Source organism: Neomonachus schauinslandi, chromosome 4 (assembly GCF_002201575.2).
Source record: "Neomonachus schauinslandi chromosome 4, ASM220157v2, whole genome shotgun sequence".
In the NCBI taxonomy this organism is placed as follows: domain Eukaryota; kingdom Metazoa; phylum Chordata; class Mammalia; order Carnivora; family Phocidae; genus Neomonachus; species Neomonachus schauinslandi.
Genome location: NC_058406.1, coordinates 7,121,232 through 7,142,954, shown reverse-complemented (window position 1 = coordinate 7,142,954; position 21,723 = coordinate 7,121,232). Strand labels below are relative to the sequence as shown.

Sequence of the window (21,723 nt, the reverse complement as noted above, 5' to 3'; positions counted from 1 at the left end):
CGATACTCACTTGAACTCCTCCATGAAGGTGCCATGGTGAGCTATGTTTTGCCAAAGGCTTTTAAAAATGGTGCTAATGTGATAGCGAATGGTGAACTTGTCGTAGAACTCACTGGTGGCTCCGGTGTGCTCAACATCTAGAGAAGAGAGAAGGATGGGTACTGCCTTACCTTTCTAAACGCAGTTACTGCGTCCACGATGTTACTGAGCGTATACAAATCTGTAAACTCAGAGATGTGATAAGATCGTGCACCTCTCTCTCACATGTAAGGCAGGACAGAAATCAGGAGGTGGTTCTGAAGACACAAGCTTCACAGTGAAGGGCCGGGAATGACACACCAAATGAACTGGGCTCGGAAAGCAGCTGGCCTCATCGGCACAGCACCCACCCGCCAATGACCAGAAAAAAAAACTGGGTTGAATTTTCTTAAGGTCCACATACCTATTAAATGTGACTACAGGCCTACTTCATTTTATTGTGCTTCATAGATACTGTGGGTTTTTGTTTTTTTTTTAAATTACAAATTGAAGGTTTGTGGCAACTGTGCATTGAGCAAGTCTATCAGCCCCATTTTCCCAACAGCATTTGCTCACTTCATGTCTCTGTGTCACATCTTGGTAATTCCCACAATATTTCATACTTGTTCATTATTATCATATTTGTTATGGTGATCTGTGATCAGGGATTATGACTCACTGAAAGCTCAGATGATAGCATTTTTGGCAATAAAATATTTTTATTTTTATTTATTTATTTAAAAGATTTTATTTGGGGCACCTGGGTGGCTCAGTTGTTAAGCGTCTGTCTTCGGCTCAGGTCATGATCCCAGGGTCCTGGGATCGAGCCCCGCATCGGGCTCTCTGCTCCGCGGGAAGCCTGCTTCTCCCTCTCCCACTCCCCCTGCTTGTGTTCCCTCTCTCGCTGTGTCTCTGTCAAATAAATAAAATCTTTAAAAAAAAATAAAAGATTTTGTTTATTTGAGAGTGAGCGAGCGAGAGAGCACAAGTGGGGGGAGGAGGAGAAGGAGAAGGAGACTCCCTGCTAAGCAGGGAGCCTGACGGGGGGCTTGATCCTGGGACTCGGGGACCATGACCTGAGCCGAAGACAGATGCTGAGCTGACTGAGCCACCCAGGTGCCCCAATTTTAAATTAAGATATATACACTGGTTTTTTAGACATAATGATAATGTACACTTAACAGACTGCAGTATAGTGTAAACATAACTTTCATATGCACTGGGAAAGGAAAAAATCCATCTGACTTCCTTTATTCTCATATTTGCTTTATTATAGTGGTCTGGATCTGAATCTGCAATAGCTCCGAAATATGCCTTATTATTTTAAATACTTTTGTATAATTAACATTTTCAAACATGTACCCAAGTAGAGAAAAGCTTAGTAAAATCCTATGTATTCACCACTCAATTACCAATTACCAAATCTGTGTACTATTAATTAAAATGGAACAAAGATCAAACTCAGTTATCCAAAAGACAAATAGCTTAAGCATGAGAAGTTCCTGAGTTTATGACAAGTTTTAAAAAGAGGGAAAGTTGTCAGGTGAAGCCAATAAGGCTCAAGAAAAAGATAAAAATGTAAATTAAAATAAGATACCATTTTTACCTATCAACTTAGCAGATTATTACAAAAATGACAAAACCGCGTGTGAGGATCTGGGCGGGAGGTACCTTCTGACTGCTGGTGAGAATGAACAGTGACACAACCCCCTGAAGGCAACGTGACAACTTGCATCACAAGCCATCAACGAGCCCATCTCTCTGACCCACCAATTCTATGCCAGAAAACGCATGCAGGCAGGTTCAAAGACTGATCTCCCAGGATCCTCTCTACAGTATGATTTACATTAGAGAAAAAATATAAATGCAAATGCCCAACAGAGAACATGAAAAAATACTTGTGATATACAAAGTGAAAAACACAGGTTACCGAAGGGGGCCAATCATATTTAAAACCACACACACACACACACACACACACACACACACATGTGTGTGTGTGTGTGTGTGTGTGTGTGTATATATATATATATATATATATATATATATGATACAGAGCAAAATGTTAACAGAGATGCTGAGGGCTGAGACTATCAGTAACTTTTATTTTCTTCTTGGTATTTCCTATTATATTTTGCAAAGAACATTTTTTTTTGTGACAAGAAAGGTTATTTAAAAATGAGAGGCATAAGATAATTAACACCTATCATACAAAGACCTGAAAGCACTTACACATATTCATTAGGTCAACCTTTCTTTACAATGAACTAAGTGTCATTTTGTTAACTGTAGAAAAGTGTGAACTGGGGCGTCTGGGTGGCCCAGTCGGTTAAGCGTCTGACTCCTGGTTTCGGCTCAGGTCGTGATCTCAAGGGTGGTGAGACTGAGTCCTGCATCAGGCTCCGCACTCAGTGCGGAGTCTGCTTGAAGATTCTCTCCCTCTGCCCCATCCCCAAAGAGCGCTCATGAGCGCTCTTTCCCTCTCTCAAATAAATAAATAAATCTGTATTTTAAAGATTTTGTTTATTTGAGACAGAGAGAATGAGAGAGAGAGAGAGAGCGTGCACATGAGAGGGGGGAGGGTCAGAGGGAGAGGCAGACTCCTGGCTGAGCAGGGAGCCCGATGCGGGACTCGATCCACGGACTCCAGGATCATGACCTGAGCCAAAGGCAGTCGCTTAACCAACTGAGCCACCCAGGTGCCCAATAAATCTTTATTTTAAAAAGGTGTGAACTAAAGTGTGGAGAGCTGATTTAAAAAGAGTCTACTTGAGAAAGACGCCAGGGGGCTGATACAGAGCCTCTCATAGCCTCAAAATCGCCCTTAATACCTATACCACTTCCCGAGCACAGCAAAAGCTAGGTAATGCCAACATTTAAAAAATTTCACTCCTCATGCTCCCTCAAAACTGCAGCGGCCCGAATTCTACTTCGCAAGTCCGAGTTCTAAGAGGCCTGAAATGAACCACATCCTGGCTGGCCTTGCTCCCCTGCTGCTCACTGTGCTCCCTCCCACAGGTCCTCTTATTCACTAAGCTGCCCAGGCCTCAGGGCCTTTACACTTGCTGTCCCGGTTGCCTGCTACACTGTGGCTGAGATCGTCGTATGATTCACTCTTCTGTCTTATTTCCAATGTTACTCCAAAGTCACCGTCTCAGAGACCTTCCCTGACTGTGCTCCTTAAAGTAGCATCACGCCCTCCTCCCACACCAACCATCTGCAAGTATCTTATTTATTGGTTCCATTGTCTATCTCCCAACTAGAACGCCTGGCTCACAAGACGAGTGACTTGGACATCCTCACCACTAGGCCTTAGCATCAAAACCAGTGCTGACGCACAGTAAGACCTTCATAAATATTTGTAGAATTAGAGACTGAATCTACTTGGGCTAATGCTGGCTTTGCTGATTCAGATCCACCTGGGGAGGAGAAGAGTCTGGAAGTAAGTCTTAGTTATCAGTGTTCTTCTAAGTTCTGAGTAGCCAGGTTGGGAAAGCTGGTCCTTACGGAACTGATGGCTGGTACAAATAAAATACTCTGATTTTGGAACTTAATTTTATTTTTGAAATAAAAATTTGATCTTAAGCATTTCCAAAGCTAGGATATTCTCTGGGGGTAGAAAAGAGGAGCCTGTTCCATAGGTCCATTTCTAGTTCACGCTGGAGAGTCTGTACCTAAGTCAGCAGGTGTTATTATGGGGTTGATGCACGAGTGGGGGGCTGTCTTCTTCGGTGTCCCACTGGAGGGCTCCCTGGGCACCAGGCCCCTGTGACCGCAACAGTTAACAGTGCAGCAGTCAGGGCGACCTGTGCTAAGGTCCACCTGCTGAAGCTGCTGCCCCTCACTAGCTGCTGCCCTTCAGCAAGCTTCTGGACCTTTCTAAGCTTCAGGTTCCTCATTTGGAAGACGGAGATGTTTATAGCCCCCATCTTGACGATGGCTGTGCAGATTAAGTGAAAGGACTGGTGAGGATTCGGTAAGTCGTGGCTATTATTAGTACGGGTATCATCTCTCTAGGACTGTACATGTGGGCCAGGGCCAGGGGGTACACCGCTTGGTGGCACAGGGGAAAAGAAGCTCCTCGGATCTTACTAGTGGGGCTCTGCCAGACCCAGCACTGGTCTCCCAGGAAGAGGCCCACCCCTCTGCACCCCCATGCTGTATCCCAAAGCCACACTGACAGGCCCAGGGCACTTACCGAGTATAAAATACATTTAACCATACATTTTTTGCTTTTAGTACTAACAATACATGTTTACTGCAGAATAATTAAGTTCAGATAATTTTTTAAAAAGAAAAAGAAACAAAACCATTCACAGTTCTACCATTCAAAACTAACCAACTCGGGGCGCCTGGGTGGCTCAGTTGGTTAAGCGACTGCCTTCGGCTCAGGTCATGATCCTGGAGTCCCTGGATCGAGTCCCGCATCGGGCTCCCTGCTCGGCAGGGAGTCTGCTTCTCCCTCTGACCCTCCCCCCTCTCATGTGCTCTCTCATTCTCTGTCAAATAAATAAATAAAATCTTAAAAAAAAAAAAAACTAACCAACTCACTGTTAGTATTTTGGTATATGTTCCTCCACGCTGTTGTCTATCGTACAGATGTGTACCAACATATTGTACATACTGGTTCATTACTTGACATTTTTAATGTAAATAACACAGTATTTTTCGCAGCTCATATAGACCCACTTCATGGATAAACTGTGATTTACTTAATTTGTCCACAGCTGGAAGAAATTTAGGCTGTTTTTAGTATTTTCACTACACTGCATTATAAATAACGCTGCAGTATCATTATAAACGTGCACACACATTTATAATTATCCCCACAGATTACTAGAAATGAAGTTTACATGCAGAAGGGTGAGCTGTCTGTTTAGCTGCTGTCTCTCAGCCCCCAACCCACCCTTTATACTTGGCTTTGCCAGGCTGGGGCTAGGACTCCCCAAGTTTCCCCTTGCCAGCCGGCCCTCTGCCGGGTCCACCAATAGGGGGTGCTGCAGGAGAACTGGAAAACTACAGGACAGCAGGGACTTGGTCCCAGGCCGCAGGCGGGCTGCTCCTGCCAGCAATGGTCCTTCCTCCCATCAGCAGCAGCTACCTCCAGTCTCCAGCTCAGTCCCACAGTCGCAGAACTAGTTAGCCTGCGCTCCTCAGAGACATGAGCGGGCCAGTGTCCTTCCTCAGAGACCTAGGTCCCAGTTCTGTCCTGGCCCTCATTTGAGCTGCCAGATTTTACTTACTCCATCCAGCCTCTTCCCTGGGTTCCCCCAGCTCTGGAGAGAAATAATGGCTGCTTCCTGAACCCATAATCTGCCTTATGCCAAAGTTCTTATTTGCCTTTCTGTCCTCCAATATCTATTTGACCAGTTCCTTATATGGTTGCTGCTTGAACAACACAGGCTTGAACTGCATGGGTCCACTTACAGATTTTTTTCAATAAATATACATACAGGACCATAAATGCATTTACTCTTCCTTATGATTCTCTCTTTTTTTTTTTTAAGATTTTACTTTTATTTATTTGAGAGAGAGCAAGAGAGAGCAAGGGTGCACGAGTAGGGGCAGAGGGAGAGGGAGAAGCAGACTCCCCGGTGAGCAGGGAGCCCGATGTGGGGTTCGATCCCAGGACTCTGGGATCATGACCTGAGCTGAAGGCATCCCTCTTCCTTACGATTTTCTTAATCACATTTTATTTCCTCTAGCTTACTTTCTCATAAGAATACAGTGTGTAATACATATAACATACAAAAGATGTGTTAATTGACTGTTTATGTTACTGATAAGGTACTACATAACAAATTCAACATTCTGGTCAATAGTAGGCTTTTAATAAACCTGGGGGAGTCAAAAGGTAAAAGTGGATTTTTGGCTGTGTGGGGGGGGTCTCTAACTCCTACGTTGTTCAAGGGTCAACTGTATTTAAATTCTATTAAAATAACTGGTATGGGGGCACCTGGGTGGCTCAGTCATTGAGCATCTGCCTTTGGCTCAGGTCATGATCCCAGGGTCCTGGGATCGAGCCCCGCGTCGGGCTTCCTGCTCAGTGGAAAGCCTGCTTCTCCCTCTCCCCCTGCTTGTGTTCCCTCTCTCGCTGTGTCTCTCTCTGTCAAATAAATAAATAAAATCTTTAAAATAAAGTAAAATAACTAGTATGTTTCTATTTTCCTTACTGGACCTTGACCAATACATAGGATATATACATTTTTAGGGCTTTTGGTGTGGACTGCCAAACTGCCTTCTGGAAAGGTTTTACCAATTTACATTCTCATAAGAGTTTCTTAGCGCTGATTCCACATACTAGCTAACGGGGAGATGAAACAGGCATTGGTGGGTTAGAGTAGTTCTCTACAACTATGTTATTAGCACTAGGTATTCTTAGCTTAAAAAATAAATAAACAGGTGAGAAGAGGTGGTACCTTATTGTTATTTTAAGAAATGCAGAATTATCTTCAACTAAGTCTGATATGTGCAAGACACTGAATGAGGTCGTGTCCCGTACATATGTAACTCATCATCTGTACCTGAATGGCCCTCTCTACCAGGGAGGAAGGTCCTCCCTACCAGGACTAAGGAATGAAAGAGGACTGGAGGGCCAAGAGGCTTTTTACCCATGAGTGTTCTCTCTGCTGTTGCCAAAGTGAAGGTGTTAACAAAACTTCAAAGTGCTTGTCTATTTGCTTTAGGTTTAAGAGGATATCCATAGGCTGGGAAGAAAAGAAACTCTTTATTTCTTTCTTTCTTTCTCTCTCTCCTTTCCTTTTTTTTTTTTTTTTTTTTTTAAGTAATCTCTATACCCAGCGTGGGGCTTGAACTCACAACCTAGAGATCAAGAGTCGCATGCTCTACCGATGGAGCCAGCCAGGTACCCCAGAGAAACTCTTATGAGATGTCACAAAGCATGGTGACAAAAGAGAAAGGAGGTAGATGGACTGTTGGAACCCTTAGTAGTGGAGAGGTGACGGCACCAGCTCCAAATGAGCAGGAGCAAGTCTCGGTCAACAGGGAAGGGATGTCGATCACTGACGGTTGTCACACAGAGGAATCCTCAAACTTCTGTTGCTGCAGTGAACAGCAAGTGGCCGTACTCACGGACAGCCAGTGTTTCTCCCAGAGTATGGCAAGTACACTCTACTAAATGCTAAAGACACTTACTGAGTGCCCAGAATGTGCTAGATTCAAGAGAAGAGAAGGCAGACAAGACATACTTCCTTTACTGCAACATGCACAAACTGGAAGGAAAATGTACCATTAGTATAATCCTATGCCTTTACGAGCAGACAGGTCAACAAGGTCCCAAGCTAATCAGCTTGATGAAAACACATTTGTAGTTCAAAAGCCAAATTAAGCGTAAAAATTTGGAATCCAATTCATCCAGAAGTGGAGGACCTCCTTACAGAGGGTCTGATGTGTTCTCTGTCTGTTCACCAGTGTAGCCTAGCACCTAGAACAGTGCCCGGCTATTAGCAGGCACTCAGTAAATGTGTGTGGATTTAGTGAATGAGAGAAGACTCCCTGATAGCCTGATTCCACTGATTTGAGTGGGGTTCAAAAATAAACATTTTTTTTTTTTTAAAGATTTTATTTATTTTTTAGAGAGCGAGCGAGAGAGAAACAGCATGAGAGGGGAGAGGGTCAGAGGGAGAAGCAGGCTCCCCACTGAGCCGGGAGCCCGATGTGGGACTCGATCCCAGGACCCTGGGATCATGACCTGAGCCGAAAGCAGACGCTTAACCATCTGAGCCACCCAGGCGCCCCAAAAATAAACATTTTTAACAAGCTCCTTGTTTTACCCACATTCTAGAAACTGAGTTATACAACAGCATTATAAAAGTAGCTAAAAGTTCATCTGATTTTCAGTGGATCCTGGCGTATTGTCAGGGACTAGTGCGTAGAATAGTCAATGGGATATTTCCACTCCTTAGGGAAAACTAAGCAACAGTACATTCTCTGCCGGTGGTGGGGTTAGTAGGTTATACTTGTAAGTGCCATCAGGATATTAGCTACCAGATTTAGAGTAACTCCGTCCACTGGCTTTAGACGACCTTGCCTATCCGAATACTCTTACCTGTATAAAACTTCATCAGTGAAGGGACCAATAATTTGGTGGAGAGAGGATGGTTTTCAATCATTTCAAAAAACTTCTGGGTTCGTGGCTGAACAGCAGGGTTGGTCATAAACATGACTTCTACCAGTTTGGCCACCAGATATGGATTTCGGATGTAGTTCTGGTTACATAACATCACAACGAGGAACATCACAATATCCTGAGTACAGGGCTCATAAAGCACCTGAGGAGAGTATCTGGAGAGAGGCAAGAAGAGCAAGAAATAAAGCTCCCAGAAACTCGCTGGGCAGCTGCTAGGGTCATCAAGCAGGGAAGGGGCCAACAGGTCTAGGAGCCAAGATACTGAATTCCTTTGAACTTGCTGAGTTTCAAATGACTGTTTATTTTATAACTAGACAGATTTTAAATCTATTGTGTCTACTGGCTGAAGCATGTTATATTAACTTATATTATTTTAGGAAATAAACCAAAGCCATGATTAAATTATGAGGTAAGTTTCATAAAAGAGCTTTGCTACCAAAAAAGGCTTAAAAAAATTTTTTTTTTAAAGATTTTATTTTTAAGTAATCTCTACATTCAATGCAAGGCTCAGACTCACAACCTCGAGATCAAGAGTCACACGCTCCACTGACTGAACCAGCCAGGCACCCCTGAAATTTTTTTCTGGTAATTGTTTTAATTAAAAAGAAAAACAAAAAAAACAAAACAAAAAACTTCAAACGTCAGTTATAAACTCAAACCATTTCTTTGTAAGCTTTCTCCAATGTTATAATTGAAAAAAAATTTGGTACAAAATATAGATGTGGATATTTCTGGCTTTTGAATGTTCACTTAGATATTTATAAACTGTTTGCTCCTTCTGTTTCTCAGAAACACATACTCAATTATTAGAAATTCAACTCAATTTTCCGAGAGTACATTCTTATCAGCATTGTTAATCCTGCTTCTGTCTTGAAGATATTATTGGAACTGGCTTGGTGCCATAGTTGGATTTATTTTTCCAGTCAGTCTCCAGACAGCATTCAGTTACAGGAGTTACATAAAATTTCAGGCATAAAATGGAGGGCTGCAATATAGTTCATAATACAATATACACTCTATGTATAAAAACAAATTAGAACCATGCAGTATGTCAAAGGCACTTACTGTACAATAAAAAATAAAAATTCAGCAACATCTTCTACATAAAACTCAGGCAATGCTGCAAATACCTTGGGGACATCTGAGTTTAAAGGCAGTGTTATACTGTCAAAGAGAATAAAAGCACAAGTTACAGAACAAAATCATGGCCCCTGGAAACCCGCCCCCCCCCCAAAAAAAACCCCAAACAAACAAACAAACAAAAAACCCACAAAATCATGGCACCTGAAACTATAAGGACTATGACACGGCCATTACAAGTAAGTATTTTACTGGGGGAAAAGCCTCCTATAACACAAATACGGAAAAGGTACACAAGCCAGGAGACTAGAACCTGAAATGAACAGGGAAGAATGAAGACAGTGGATGTATTAGGGTGTGTAGGAGATGTTTCTCCTTTTACTGCTTTTCTGTTAAGGCTAATGCAATAAAATACGAAAGAAATAAAAGGGTCATATTTGGTCATTTTATGCAAATCAAACTGTTTTGAGGCAACAGAGCTACATATATAACTCTAAATAATATTTTCTACTCCTGCAGAGGGCCTTGGGCCAACCTCATCAACATCAGTCGGTCCAGACATTTCATAGTAACAATAAACTAAAAGTAACTGGCTGGGTTTTTCCTGGACCCAGTGCTCAAACGGGCCTAATATCCTGTTACCTCCAGGTTTTAGTTTCCAATCTGTAGATTTCCTTTTCTATCAATCTATAGCCAATTTGTAAAGAGGACCAGGTCAAAATTAAACTCATAGGTGCTGACATTCCCTTCTTACTGTAATCACTGGGAAAACACTTATTAATACTACTAATTCTGTAGTCTATACAGGTACAACCTAGAAATTGAAGAACGGATTCTTGATAAAGTAAGGGTTTGGGTTTTAGCTATCGACTGGAGGACAGTGAAGACAACACAGCCCACCGAGGAGAGAGGAGGTGAGGAGGAAGGGCACACTCACTCGGGATAGGCGGGGTCCAGGATGCGGAGCAGCAACTGAATGAGAAGGCCATAAAAATTCAGACATCTTCTCAGAAAGCTCTCATCAAGTAAACCAGCGTCAGCACAGGCCTTGCCCCGTACCAGTTTCTGTGGAAGGAGGTATGCCCCCACCCACAGATTAGTTGGTAGCCAAGTGCCTGCAGCGTTGACTGGCCAGGGAATGGGCCAGGAGGTGGGAACTCGACGTTCTAGGCTTTTCGCAAGCTTCATCTCTAACTAGCTATAACGTGCTGGTCATGTCCCCAAAGCTTTCCTTGTTCTGAGAAAAACCAAAGTATGCCATGCAAACCACTGGGCGGAAAGCTGAGCACATAGTTAAGGCTCAAAAAGGAAGTTAATACTGTCATATCTAAATAGCTTGACTGGGGGACAGGGCTGATGGGCGTCAGAGATGGTCAGTGGAAAGAAGCCAGACAAATCTGCACCTGAATTCCAGGTCACCATTTATGAGTTACCCCTGGACAAAATGCTTGTCCACTGAGGGTCCCACACCCGCCTCAGAGGACAGCTGTGAGAAGGAAACCCAGGCATGCATGCACATTGGCACATCTGTTTAAAGTTTCCAGGCGCCTTCTAACATGTCTGTGGGGTGTTCACGGGGGTCTACAGACGCCAGGAAAGGGCCCCTGGTGTATTCTGCATCTCAGCAGGTCTAGTTTATTAGCAAATAAAACAAATCTATCTTAACTTGCACCAGAAATCGAAGTTAAAATGTCCACATATCCTCCTACTAACTGACAGAAAGCAGAACCTGCTAATATTCAGTTTTATAATTTGAACAAAAACACAAGATAAATGCATAAATAAGCTGTCTACACTCCCTTGTACAGCCTTTGCCCAGCATCCGTCTTCAGCTGTCTCTCACCAGCGGAAATCTTCCTGTCTACAGTTAGGTTCCGTGCAGTGGATCATTTTTAACGACAAATGAAGAAGGAGGGATGGTGGCGGGGGGGGGGGGGGGGGGTCTTCCCACTGCCACAAATCCACTCAGCCACACATCGTGAAAATGCATGCCTGGCACACTGGGTCACGGGCTGGGAGGCAGCGGAGGGGAAGAACCTCGCAGAAGGGTTAAGAAAGGCAGGTGACGTCAAACTGAGGACGATAAAACCAGGAAGAATTCATGTTGTCACTGGCATAAGCAGTTGCAGATTCTGTCTTGATTTAAATACTGTATGTAGACCCAGGTGAGATCATCAACTAGTTCGAAAGTGCCGTGTTTTATCTTTAGGGGAAAGAACAATGAAGGATAAAGGACGCTGCGTGGCTCGCTCAAGGCACACATTCTGGTAGGAAGATCGCTATGGAGAGGCTGATCTAGAATGACTGCGATTCACTTTACAAACCTTAAGCTGAGTTTTGCAACGCTTCAGCATTTCGCGGTGTCTAGTTGCCAGTGGGGAATCTTTCCATTGGCTTTCATTATTTTTCAAATCTTCCACAGTTCTGAAACCAAGGACTAATGGTCAAACACAAGAAGACACACGGATCCATCTTATCTATTCATTTTGACCATTTCAAGGACTGTCAGATACACATTTCCTCCCACATTTTAGCATCTTTAAAGTCAGAGTATTTCTTATCATTCATTGGCAGAACTTTTCTTTCTTATTGGTTCCTCACATAATGAATGTCTTAAAATTGATGGTACTTTAGATTTAATGACATATGATAATTTCTTTTGGAAAGAAATACATTGTTCCCTTATTTTCCTGGGAGGGAGAAAAAGAAGTCCCTTGTGAAAATTCATGGTAACTGACCTTTGGGTCAGTTACCCCAAACCGAAGGCTAGTTCAACAACGGCAGCTCCTTTTCCTCTCCCGCAACCGTTCCCTCTGTGTGGAATGCTGTTCTCTGAGGTTATCTTTGCAGCTTGCCCCTTCACTTCCTTCAGATGCCTGCCCAAATATCACCTGCCAGTCAGGCCATATCCTGCCTATCTTAGAGACTGGCTCACTAAATGCTGTATCAACCCCTCTCTATCAAGATAATGTACAGAAAACTGGAGGTTGGTAAATTCTTTGAACCTACACTTCCCCAGACTCCCTTGCTGCCAGCGAATCTGCCCATGACCTAGCTTCCATCAAGAGGTGAACCCTCGCTGGAGGCAGAAGTGAATCCTGGGGAGTGGCAGCCACACAGTGTTTCTGGAAGCATAGTAGTGGAGGAGTTCTGCCAAAAGCAGTGACAGAGGCTCTACAGTCAGGATGAACCCTGGAGCGGCTTCCTGCCAGGTCAGGTTCAAAGGTGAACTCCGGGTACATACCTCACTCCCCAAAACTGATGATGATCGACAGACTGCAGCCACTAAGACTGCTGTGTGACACCTGTCTCTGCAGCTTATGAGGGGGAGATGGCACTGGAAGACGCTCAGAAGCCCTGTGGGATGGCAGACTGGCCGGACAGCCCACCTCTAGGGAGCCACACGGGACAGGCTCATGGAACAATGAGGCAAAGTGCAAGGCAGCCTTGTTCGGCTTCTAACTGGGTGGTCTTGACAACCAATGTGATAACAAATTTGTTTTTCCAAACAAACTGCTGTAGATTTCAAAGCACTTGGACTTATTCTCTTCCACATCCTTGGCTCCTTACCATGGAAGGTGACAGATCTATAGGTTTTATGGGCTGGGACATGAGCAACTTTGGGACATCGTTATTCTACCTACCACATTTGTAGTGACAGACTGTGGGAGTGTGTGTGGAATGGGTCCTGGAGACGCCTGATCAGCAAGAGTGAACCATGCAAAGATCCTTCTATGTAGAACTAAATTCACTGACACGGTTACACCTACCAGAGATCCTGGTTTCAAGATTATCATGAGTAGCTGGGAGGGATTTGAAATGTGCCACCAGCTAGTGGACTCAAACTTGGAATTTGACACTGACCTATGCTGAGTGAAGCTGAGCTATCTGGTATCCCTTGACAGAATTCAGAGGAAGGAATCTAAAGTTTAAGAAGCTGAAAATATTGATATATAATACTATGTGTGACTGGCTCAGACAACCCCTCCTCCTGAAACCTGCCCTCTCGCCCTCCCCATATCCTAGAGGACATGTCTCGTATCACAGCACTGGAAAGTACACAGGTGAGGGGAACACTGACATCTTTGAGAAGCACAATAGTGACCGTCCACAGTAGGGTGGGAGTGAAAGCAGTCGATGGTACCATTGAAATGGATCATCCAAAGTCAGTAAAAGAGATGGGATCCCAGGGTTCCAAGATGAAGAAACAGACAAATTCACAATCACAGTTTGAACCTGTATAAGCCTCTCTCAATAATTGATATTATAAGCTGATAAAATTGAGCAGGAAGAGAAAAATTTGAATAAAAGATGAACAAACCTGACGTAACCGACAAAATATGAGACTGTGCAATAAGCAACACAGAAAGCACATTCTTTTCAGGTCTCTATGGAACATTTACTCAAGTACATGTTAGGCTATAAAGCAAATTTCAATAAAGTTAAAAGGACACAAATCAGAACATGTCCTCTGACCATAATGAAATTTAGCTAGAAATCAGTAACAAAAGATAAACAGACAAATTCCCCAAGAATCTGGAATTTCAACAATATATTTTTCAATAACCCACAGGTCAAATAAAAAATAATAAAAATTAGAAAACATTTTGAACTGAACAGTAAAATGTGACAAATGTCAAAAAAATGAAGGATGCAGCTAAAACCAGGCTTCGAGGGAAAGAAACAGCCTCAAATGCATATATAAGGGCTGAAAATGAATGATATAAGTACCAGTCTTAAGAGGCAATAGAAATATCAACAAAAAAGCAAATTTAAACTAAGAGAAAGTGGAAGTAAATAATGAAGACCCTGCAGACATTAAAACGATAAAAAGAAGATATTATGAACAACTTTAGGCCTAGAAATTTTGAAACTTTAGATGTCATAGAAATACTGACACAAGATGAAATAAAAGTGTAGTCATATATCTAATAATTGACTAAAACACATAATTAAAAGCTTTCCCATAAAGAAAAATCTAAGCCCAGATAGCTTCATCAATGAATGTTTCCAAACATTTAAGAAAGAAATAACAAAACTGTTATACAATAAACTCTTCCAAAGAGCATAAAAAAAGAGAATACTCTCCAACTCATTCTATATGGCAAGCATGATAGCAAAATCTGAGGAAGACTTAACAAGAAATGAAAATTATAGGTCAATCTTTCTTTTGAACACAGACTCAAAAATCCTAAATAGAGTATAGCAAATTGAATATCCAATGAGTTATAAAAGCGATAACATAAGAGCTGAATTTATTCCAGGAATGAAAGACTAGTTTATTTTTGTTTATTTTTTTATTTTTAAAAGATTTTATTAATTTATTTGACAGAGAGAGACACAGTGAGAGAGGGAACACAAGCAGGGGGAGTGGGAGAGGGAGAAGCAGGCTTCCCGTGGAGCAAGGAGCCCGATGTGGGGCTCGATCCCAGGACCCTGGGATCATGACCTGAGCTGAAGGCAGACGCTTAACGACTGAGCCACCCAGGCGCCCCTGAAAGACTAGTTTAATATCAGAAAACTAGTTGACATTAAAAAAAAAAAACAAAAACCTAGTTGATGTAATTCAACCACATTAACAGAATAGAGGAGAAAAAAATTTCTGATCCCTTTAACAGCTATGGAAAAAGCATTTAATAAAATGTAACTTCTGTTAGGAATAAAACACTTTTAAAATACTAGAAATAATGGGAAATGCTCTTCATCTGGTAATAGAGGATATAAAAAACAACTTTCCCCTATTGAATTGGAACAATAGAAAAATTTCAAGAAAGCTGCCTCTATTCAAGATTGTACTAAAAATTATAGCCAGGATGCTAAGGCACAGAAAAATAGCATAAGAAAGAAAACTGACTTCATTTACCAACAACACGAATATGTGTAGAAAGAAAATCTTAAAGCATCTACAGAGTAACCATCGGCATTAACAGGTGATTAGCAAGATAGATACACACAGATAGAGTTACAGATGCAGATATGACATCCTTTTTCTCACAGTCAGACGTGTCTGTAGGTCCTGGACCAAATGCAGTGGCCACACTATGTGTTTGCTTCCTGTTCCTGTGATTTGTTTATTTGGAGGTGTTGGTACATGGGGAAAAATGCTTAGACTAAGAAACACAACAATGGTGCATTGGAAACTGAGGCTACTATCCAGCCATTGTGGGCTCCTTATGCCACCAGATAACATGCAAAAAAGGGAATTCCATGATGGCAGGAGTTAATGATCTTGATTATCAAGGGAAACTAGAGTTACTGTTTCAGAGTCCAGGGAAGAAGGAGAATGTCTGGAACCTGGGAGATCCTTTAAAGTGGCTCCTGGTCAATACCATGCTCAGTGAAAAAAGTTAATGGAAGTTTAGTAACCACATACCGAGGGGTTGAGGACTCTCAGAAACCAAGGTTGGGTCACTCTGCCACATAAAGAACTCTGGTCAACTGAGGATCGTGGATGGGGAAGCAGAAGCAGATGGTTCACTGCATCTTTACTCCCCACATTCGAATCCACTGGTCACAACGGAACTGCTTGCTTTGTGATAACAAGTGGTACCTCAGGCAATCCCAGGACATGGAGTCACGCACATACCTATTGAGCTCCCGGATGGCCCGGAGTCTGCGGATGTAGCGACGGCAGCTTGGCAGAATGGAGAGGTGGTGGGCGTGCAGGGTAAGAAAAAAGCATTCTGTAGGGAATTTCGGCTCAGAAAATGGAGGCTGATCTCCATCTAGGAAAAATAACATGATTCCCTAAAGTCTCTAACAACACTAAATCAGGAGAAAAAAGCACAATTAAGACAGAATTACACTTGAGTTTTCAAGAAGTTTAAGCATGTTTTTTAAAAAATATAGACTAGGGGTGCCTGGGTGGCTCATTCGGTTAAGCGTCTGCCTTCGGCTCAGGACATGATCCCAGGGTCCTGGGATCGAGCCCCATGTCAGGCTCCCGGCATGGCGGGGAGCCTGCTTCTCTCTCTCCCTCTGCTGCTCCCCCTGTTTCTGTGCTCTCTCTCTCTCTAATAAATAAATAAAATCTTTAAAAAATTTTTAAAAAATATAGACTAGTTACGTCCTGCTTATATGTTCTATCCTGCTTAGGGCAGAATTCCTATGAGTTCCATTTAATGACTAGGTATCCTGCCCCATCTGATTAAATGTTTACATAGATGTACATCAACAATCTGTCGTTATGTGCCTTCCTGATGTATTTTATATAACCATTCCTATAATTCAACACAGGTCATGAAACATCACCTTGAATCTCAAAATGTTATTAGACTATGTTAATAATCTACAGATTCCAAAGACATTTCCCTACTGTGGGCATGTTTGTCATTTTTAATTTTTCTCTATTATAAACAGTGCTTAGAAGATCTACGTATGAAAAATTACTCCCTCACCCCACTCCCAGCATTGGGAGCATATTCTAAAATGTAAAATTATTGAGAATGACAGTGTTATAATTTTGGTATAAATCAGAATTCATTAAATAAATTGATTAAATGCCATCCATTTCCTCACAAACTTATATTCTATCTTATCGCTTTGTTTTTGGATTATCTATCTGTTTATTTATTTTTAAATATTTTATTTTTAAGTAATCCCTATGCCCAACGTGGGGCTCAAACTCACAACCCTGAGATCAAGAGTCACAAGTTCCACTGACTGAGCCAGCCAGATGTCCCTGTTTTTGGATAATTTACAGATATACAACAGTAACCTGAATTTCCAATTTGTATCTAATTCCTATTAGTATGTATATTTTTTCCAAAAAGTATATTTTATTTTCTATGATATATACTGCTTACACTTCTTTCCCCCAAATAAAACTGTCTCTTGGAAGAATTTAGTTTGGGCCTTATACATTTATAACAGTTCTACATTTTGAAAGGCATGATTCTATCAAACGTATGACATATATTTTACCCCATTTTTAAGTTTTACATATTCATTTTGTCTCACTCTACAAAAAGCATATTTATCCATTAAGATACTGTATATACATATTGTCTCTGATGATATGCTTCGTTTCTTAAATCATTATAAATTTGTTTCCTTCATGGGTGGGTCAAATTCTGTTTGGTTTTTTCATGTTTTATGTTTATTTTATATGTGTGTGTGTGTGTGTGTATACATATATATATATTTTTTAAATGTTTAACCCTTTGATTCTTCTGGAATCCATGATATGATTCCAAGACGATACCAGTGACTAATTCAAATCACACTAATCAAATACTAACTTTATTGTTCATCAGATACTTAGTTCTTATTATAGTTCACATGTTTCTCTGGAATGTGTGCATGCATCTGATTATGATACTGCCAGGTAAGCATGGAATCTCTATCCTATTCCATGAATGATTTTATAATATTTAAAAAATAAATGCCATAGGGTTTTGACGTCTGTTATTAACATGTTTTATAACACAGAAAGGAAAAAGATCAACAATTGTAATACCTTTAAAATAGTCATATTTTAATACCAACACAGCATCAAGATCTATGAAATATTTCATGAGAACTTTAATTGGTATATAAAATCTCTATCATAAGTCTCTGCTATTGTTTTTATTATATTTCTTTTGGGGGTTTTTTTGGTTTTTTTTGTTTGTTTGTTTGTTTTACTCTGAATAGTGTATTTCTTTCCACTTGTTCTATGTATCTATTTGACTTTGGCTAAGCCAAATAAGAACATTTTTACTGCATTAATTTTTATTGTGTATCTCTGGCTCATAAATTCATTTTCTGGAGAGGATACAACAATTTGTGAGTAATCACTAGCATCCAAATAAAATAAATTTACAAGAAGTTTTTAAATAAAAGGGCAGCGTTTTAATAACCTCACAATGAGCAATGTCACTCACAAAGTTCAGCCAGCCAGTCGTTCACGTCCTCCATCATCGCGTTCACTCTCGTCTCGTCATTAGGAAGAGTAATCCGACACCTTGGGTGGAATATGTATGTCGGATCCACCGTCTCTAACTTGATCTTTGTACTTAGCTGCTGCAGCACCCAAAGGAAATTCAGCATGAATCCATCTGTAGATACCAATCTATCATCTGTCTGTGGAATATGAAAAAAAGGTATTTAAAATAACGATTTAAATGGAAATTTTGGCACAACTTTGTAAGGAAGAAAACCAGACATTCATCCCAAAGTCAGTGAGAGGACACATATCATCACCGCTGTCATTTTATCAGCAGGTGCTCTTTGTGGAGTATTAATCCTACGTGAAGCATTTTATACATTCACTGAATCTTCAGAAGAGCCCTTGGAAGTCAGTGATACTGCTATTCACATTTCATAGAGGGGGAAACTAAGGCTCAGAGAGTTAAATGACTTCCTTAAGATCTTCAAAATTAATTAAGTAGAAACACAATAAATGTTCCTTCCTTTCTCTTCTTTATTTCCCCTCAAGAGCATCAAAACCCTAGTTTCACAAGGTACCGTTTGACTAACACTTTCTCTGGTTGACATCATCAGTGAAGTCCTGTATTAACAACATAACAATTATTAATAATGGTAGTTAACAACAGGCACTGTTCTAACAGCCTTATGGATAGTAAACCCACAGTTAGGAACCATTATTATCCCCATTTAGCACTTAGGAAACCGAGGCACAGAGAAATAAATGTCTAAGGTCCCACCATTAGTAAATGGTGGGACCACAGCAGGAAACCCAGGTAGTCTCATGCAGGGCCACACTCTTCTCTATATCTTTTTTCTTCTTCTCAGTAGAAATGTCACATCATTCAATCATTATTTATTAATAATATAGGAAGGATGCCCTTTTAACTTCTCTACCCTTGCACAGTAGTCCAGGCCACCAGGCTCCTCACCAGATCTGATACACTTATAACCTTATAACTGGTCTCCTCGGGTCTGCTTCTGTCCCTCCTCCCACTTTAGTCCATTTTCCACACAGCACATTTGGTGGTTTCCTTGCTGAAAAACCCCCAGGGGCATCCCATTACAGTTCTTACCACGTCAGCCCCAGCCTGATGGAGCCTCTGCCCGCCCTGCTAGCCCATGACCTGCCATTCTCCTTCCTGTACACTATTCTCCAGCCACTGAAGTCTGCGTGTGGGGCTTGTTCCAAAGTTAGACTATTCCTACCTTGGTGCCTTACACAGGTCTAGAAAATTCTCTTCCCAGCCTTGTAATGGCTGACTTTCACATCAGTCCGGTCTCTGATGAAACATCACCTCCTTAAAGGTGTCTTCCCGGGGCGCCTGGGTGGCTCAGTTGGTTAAGCGACTGCCTTCGGCTCAGGTCATGATCCTGGAGTCCCTGGATCGAGTCCCGCATCGGGCTCCCTGCTCGGCAGGGAGTCTGCTTCTCCCTCTGACCCTCCCCCCTCTCATGTTCTCTATCTCATTCTCTCTCTCAAATAAATAAATAAAATCTTTAAAAAAAGGTGTCTTCCCTACCACTGATCAAACCTCCCCTACCTTCCTTCTGGTACCTCCATGGTTACTCCTGAGTCCTCTACCTTGCTTTATTTGCTTCACAGATTCTACAACTGCCTGAAATAATATATTTATATGCCTACTCACTTAGCCTATGGAACATAAGCTGCACAAAGGTAGGACGTTTTTCTATCCTGCTCAATACCATGTCACCATTTCCTAGAACAGTGCCTGGTAGATACTGAGTGAAGACAAGTTAGATGAATGAATTTAGCGAATCAGTAAAAGTGGTCTTTAGGAATCCTACCTGCATCTGTGCTTTCTTCATGTTGGCATTGACGACAGCTGCCATGTAACTAAGAGCAGCCTCACGGGTCTCACCGTTTAACAGAATACTATGCAGAATCTTGAAAAGCTCTTGCTGGAATTTATTTAGAAAGGAAGAAAAGAAATTAAGACTTGACTTTAAAAATGATTCCCTTTGACTTCAAGAGCAGCTGGGCTTCTTCCCCCTTTCTCTCCTCTCCTTCTTCCGCTCATTTTAAGAGAACCTGACTACAAGAGGAACAGAAGTGTCCAAATTCAACTGTGTCAAGACAATTCGCGTGAAAGCAGATGGTGGGCTGGAGGAGGCAAGTAGTTAGAGTTTTAATAAAATAGCCTTTGCTATTGCCTTTTAGGGACAGGATCAAAATTACCTTAATTATGCTATCGTTAGCCCCTAATTTTGCTGCCGAAAAACCTCAGAACTGAAGACATATTAATCTACACTTGAGACACACGAGTCATCACGGAGTACGTGCACACTAACAGTGCTCGTTCACTCTCGTGTTTTAAAGGCCTACGAGCAGGCTGGAGGGAGAGCGTGGCCGCTAACCTCAGAACCAGTCCCCAGTGATGCCACATACTGTTGTGGCAGTTATTACTCAAGACACTGGTTATTTGGGCGCCTGGGTGGCTCAGTTGGTTAAGCGACTGCCTTCGGCTCAGGTCATGATCCTGGAGTCCCGGGATCGAGTCCCGCATTGGGCTCCCTGCTCAGCGGGGGTCTGCTTCTCCCTCCGGCCCTCTTCCCTCTCGTGCTCTCTGTCTCTCATTCTCTCTCTCTCAAATAAATAAGTGGAATCTTTAAAAAAAAAAAAAAAAGACACTGGTTATTTATATACAGCCTCTCTGTTACTCGTCCTTTGAATTCATTTTCCAAACACCTACCCTTCCCAGCTCCAAGTAATGCTGCAGTGACTGGCTGACCACGCGAGTGTTCTCCAGGGTAATGGCAGGCCCTGAGAAATATTTTTCAACCACCTTAGCCTGGGAAGAGAAGGGAAAAATTCCATCGATATATGCACATTTAGGAAGGCATCTGAACATCAGAGAAGCAAAGCACAAATGGCCACTGTACTTACATCATCTTCTGCAAAGACTGAGAAGCTGAAGAAAGCCCCCAAATAGGAGAGTCTCTGCAGCTCCCGCCCAGAGCCAGGGCTTAAGGATTTAGGCAACCACAACGGCAAAGAAGCCACCTATGCAAAAAATGGAAGAGGCAAGTCAAGCTGCTACATCGGCAAGTGAGGGGAAAATGTAATGAACGGAGTTCTCAACAGCCAACCTGTTCAGCTGGGTCTCAGCCACCAGTACCACGGCTGACAGTGAACACACAGAAACCCAAAGGTCACAAACGTGCAGGATCCCTGTTGGTATTTTCTCATCTCATATGGAGGCAGAAAAGCCTCCAACTCCTCTACATTTTCACAAGATAGTCTTTTGCTTTTTATGTTTCGAGAAGTTCTTTGATAGAGTTCAGATGAACTATTTTTACACTATCAAAGGACTCAGGTCAATTTTTCCATAGGACTTGTTTTCCTCGTTCTACGAAACTTATACAAAAATCATGGAAGAAAATAAATAACTTCATCCCAGGCAATAACATATAGGGTTAACCAATTTAACTACTGAGAGCCACCCAGACATGTTACCTATATCTAATCTAAATGTCCTCTAAGAGACTTTTTTTTTTTTTTCCACATAATGTTACTTAAGGGATATCTTCGGAGTTACACATCCATT

General features: G+C 41.8%; 1 protein-coding gene across 1 annotated transcript in view; it reads right to left on the bottom strand.

Moving 5' to 3' along the window:
• UBE4B (ubiquitination factor E4B) overlaps positions 1 to 21,723 on the bottom strand; it is a 124,417-nt gene that overhangs the window by 16,854 nt on the left and 85,840 nt on the right. The window contains exons 12-21 of the mRNA XM_044914381.1: positions 21,063 to 21,179; positions 20,869 to 20,967; positions 19,964 to 20,077; positions 18,112 to 18,310; positions 15,834 to 15,972; positions 11,572 to 11,671; positions 10,185 to 10,312; positions 9,233 to 9,331; positions 8,087 to 8,322; positions 11 to 137 (exon numbers count right to left, since the gene is read on the bottom strand). Of these exons, the coding sequence (XP_044770316.1) occupies positions 11 to 137; positions 8,087 to 8,322; positions 9,233 to 9,331; positions 10,185 to 10,312; positions 11,572 to 11,671; positions 15,834 to 15,972; positions 18,112 to 18,310; positions 19,964 to 20,077; positions 20,869 to 20,967; positions 21,063 to 21,179 (1,358 nt within the window). The remainder of the gene's footprint in view (positions 1 to 10; positions 138 to 8,086; positions 8,323 to 9,232; positions 9,332 to 10,184; positions 10,313 to 11,571; positions 11,672 to 15,833; positions 15,973 to 18,111; positions 18,311 to 19,963; positions 20,078 to 20,868; positions 20,968 to 21,062; positions 21,180 to 21,723) is intronic.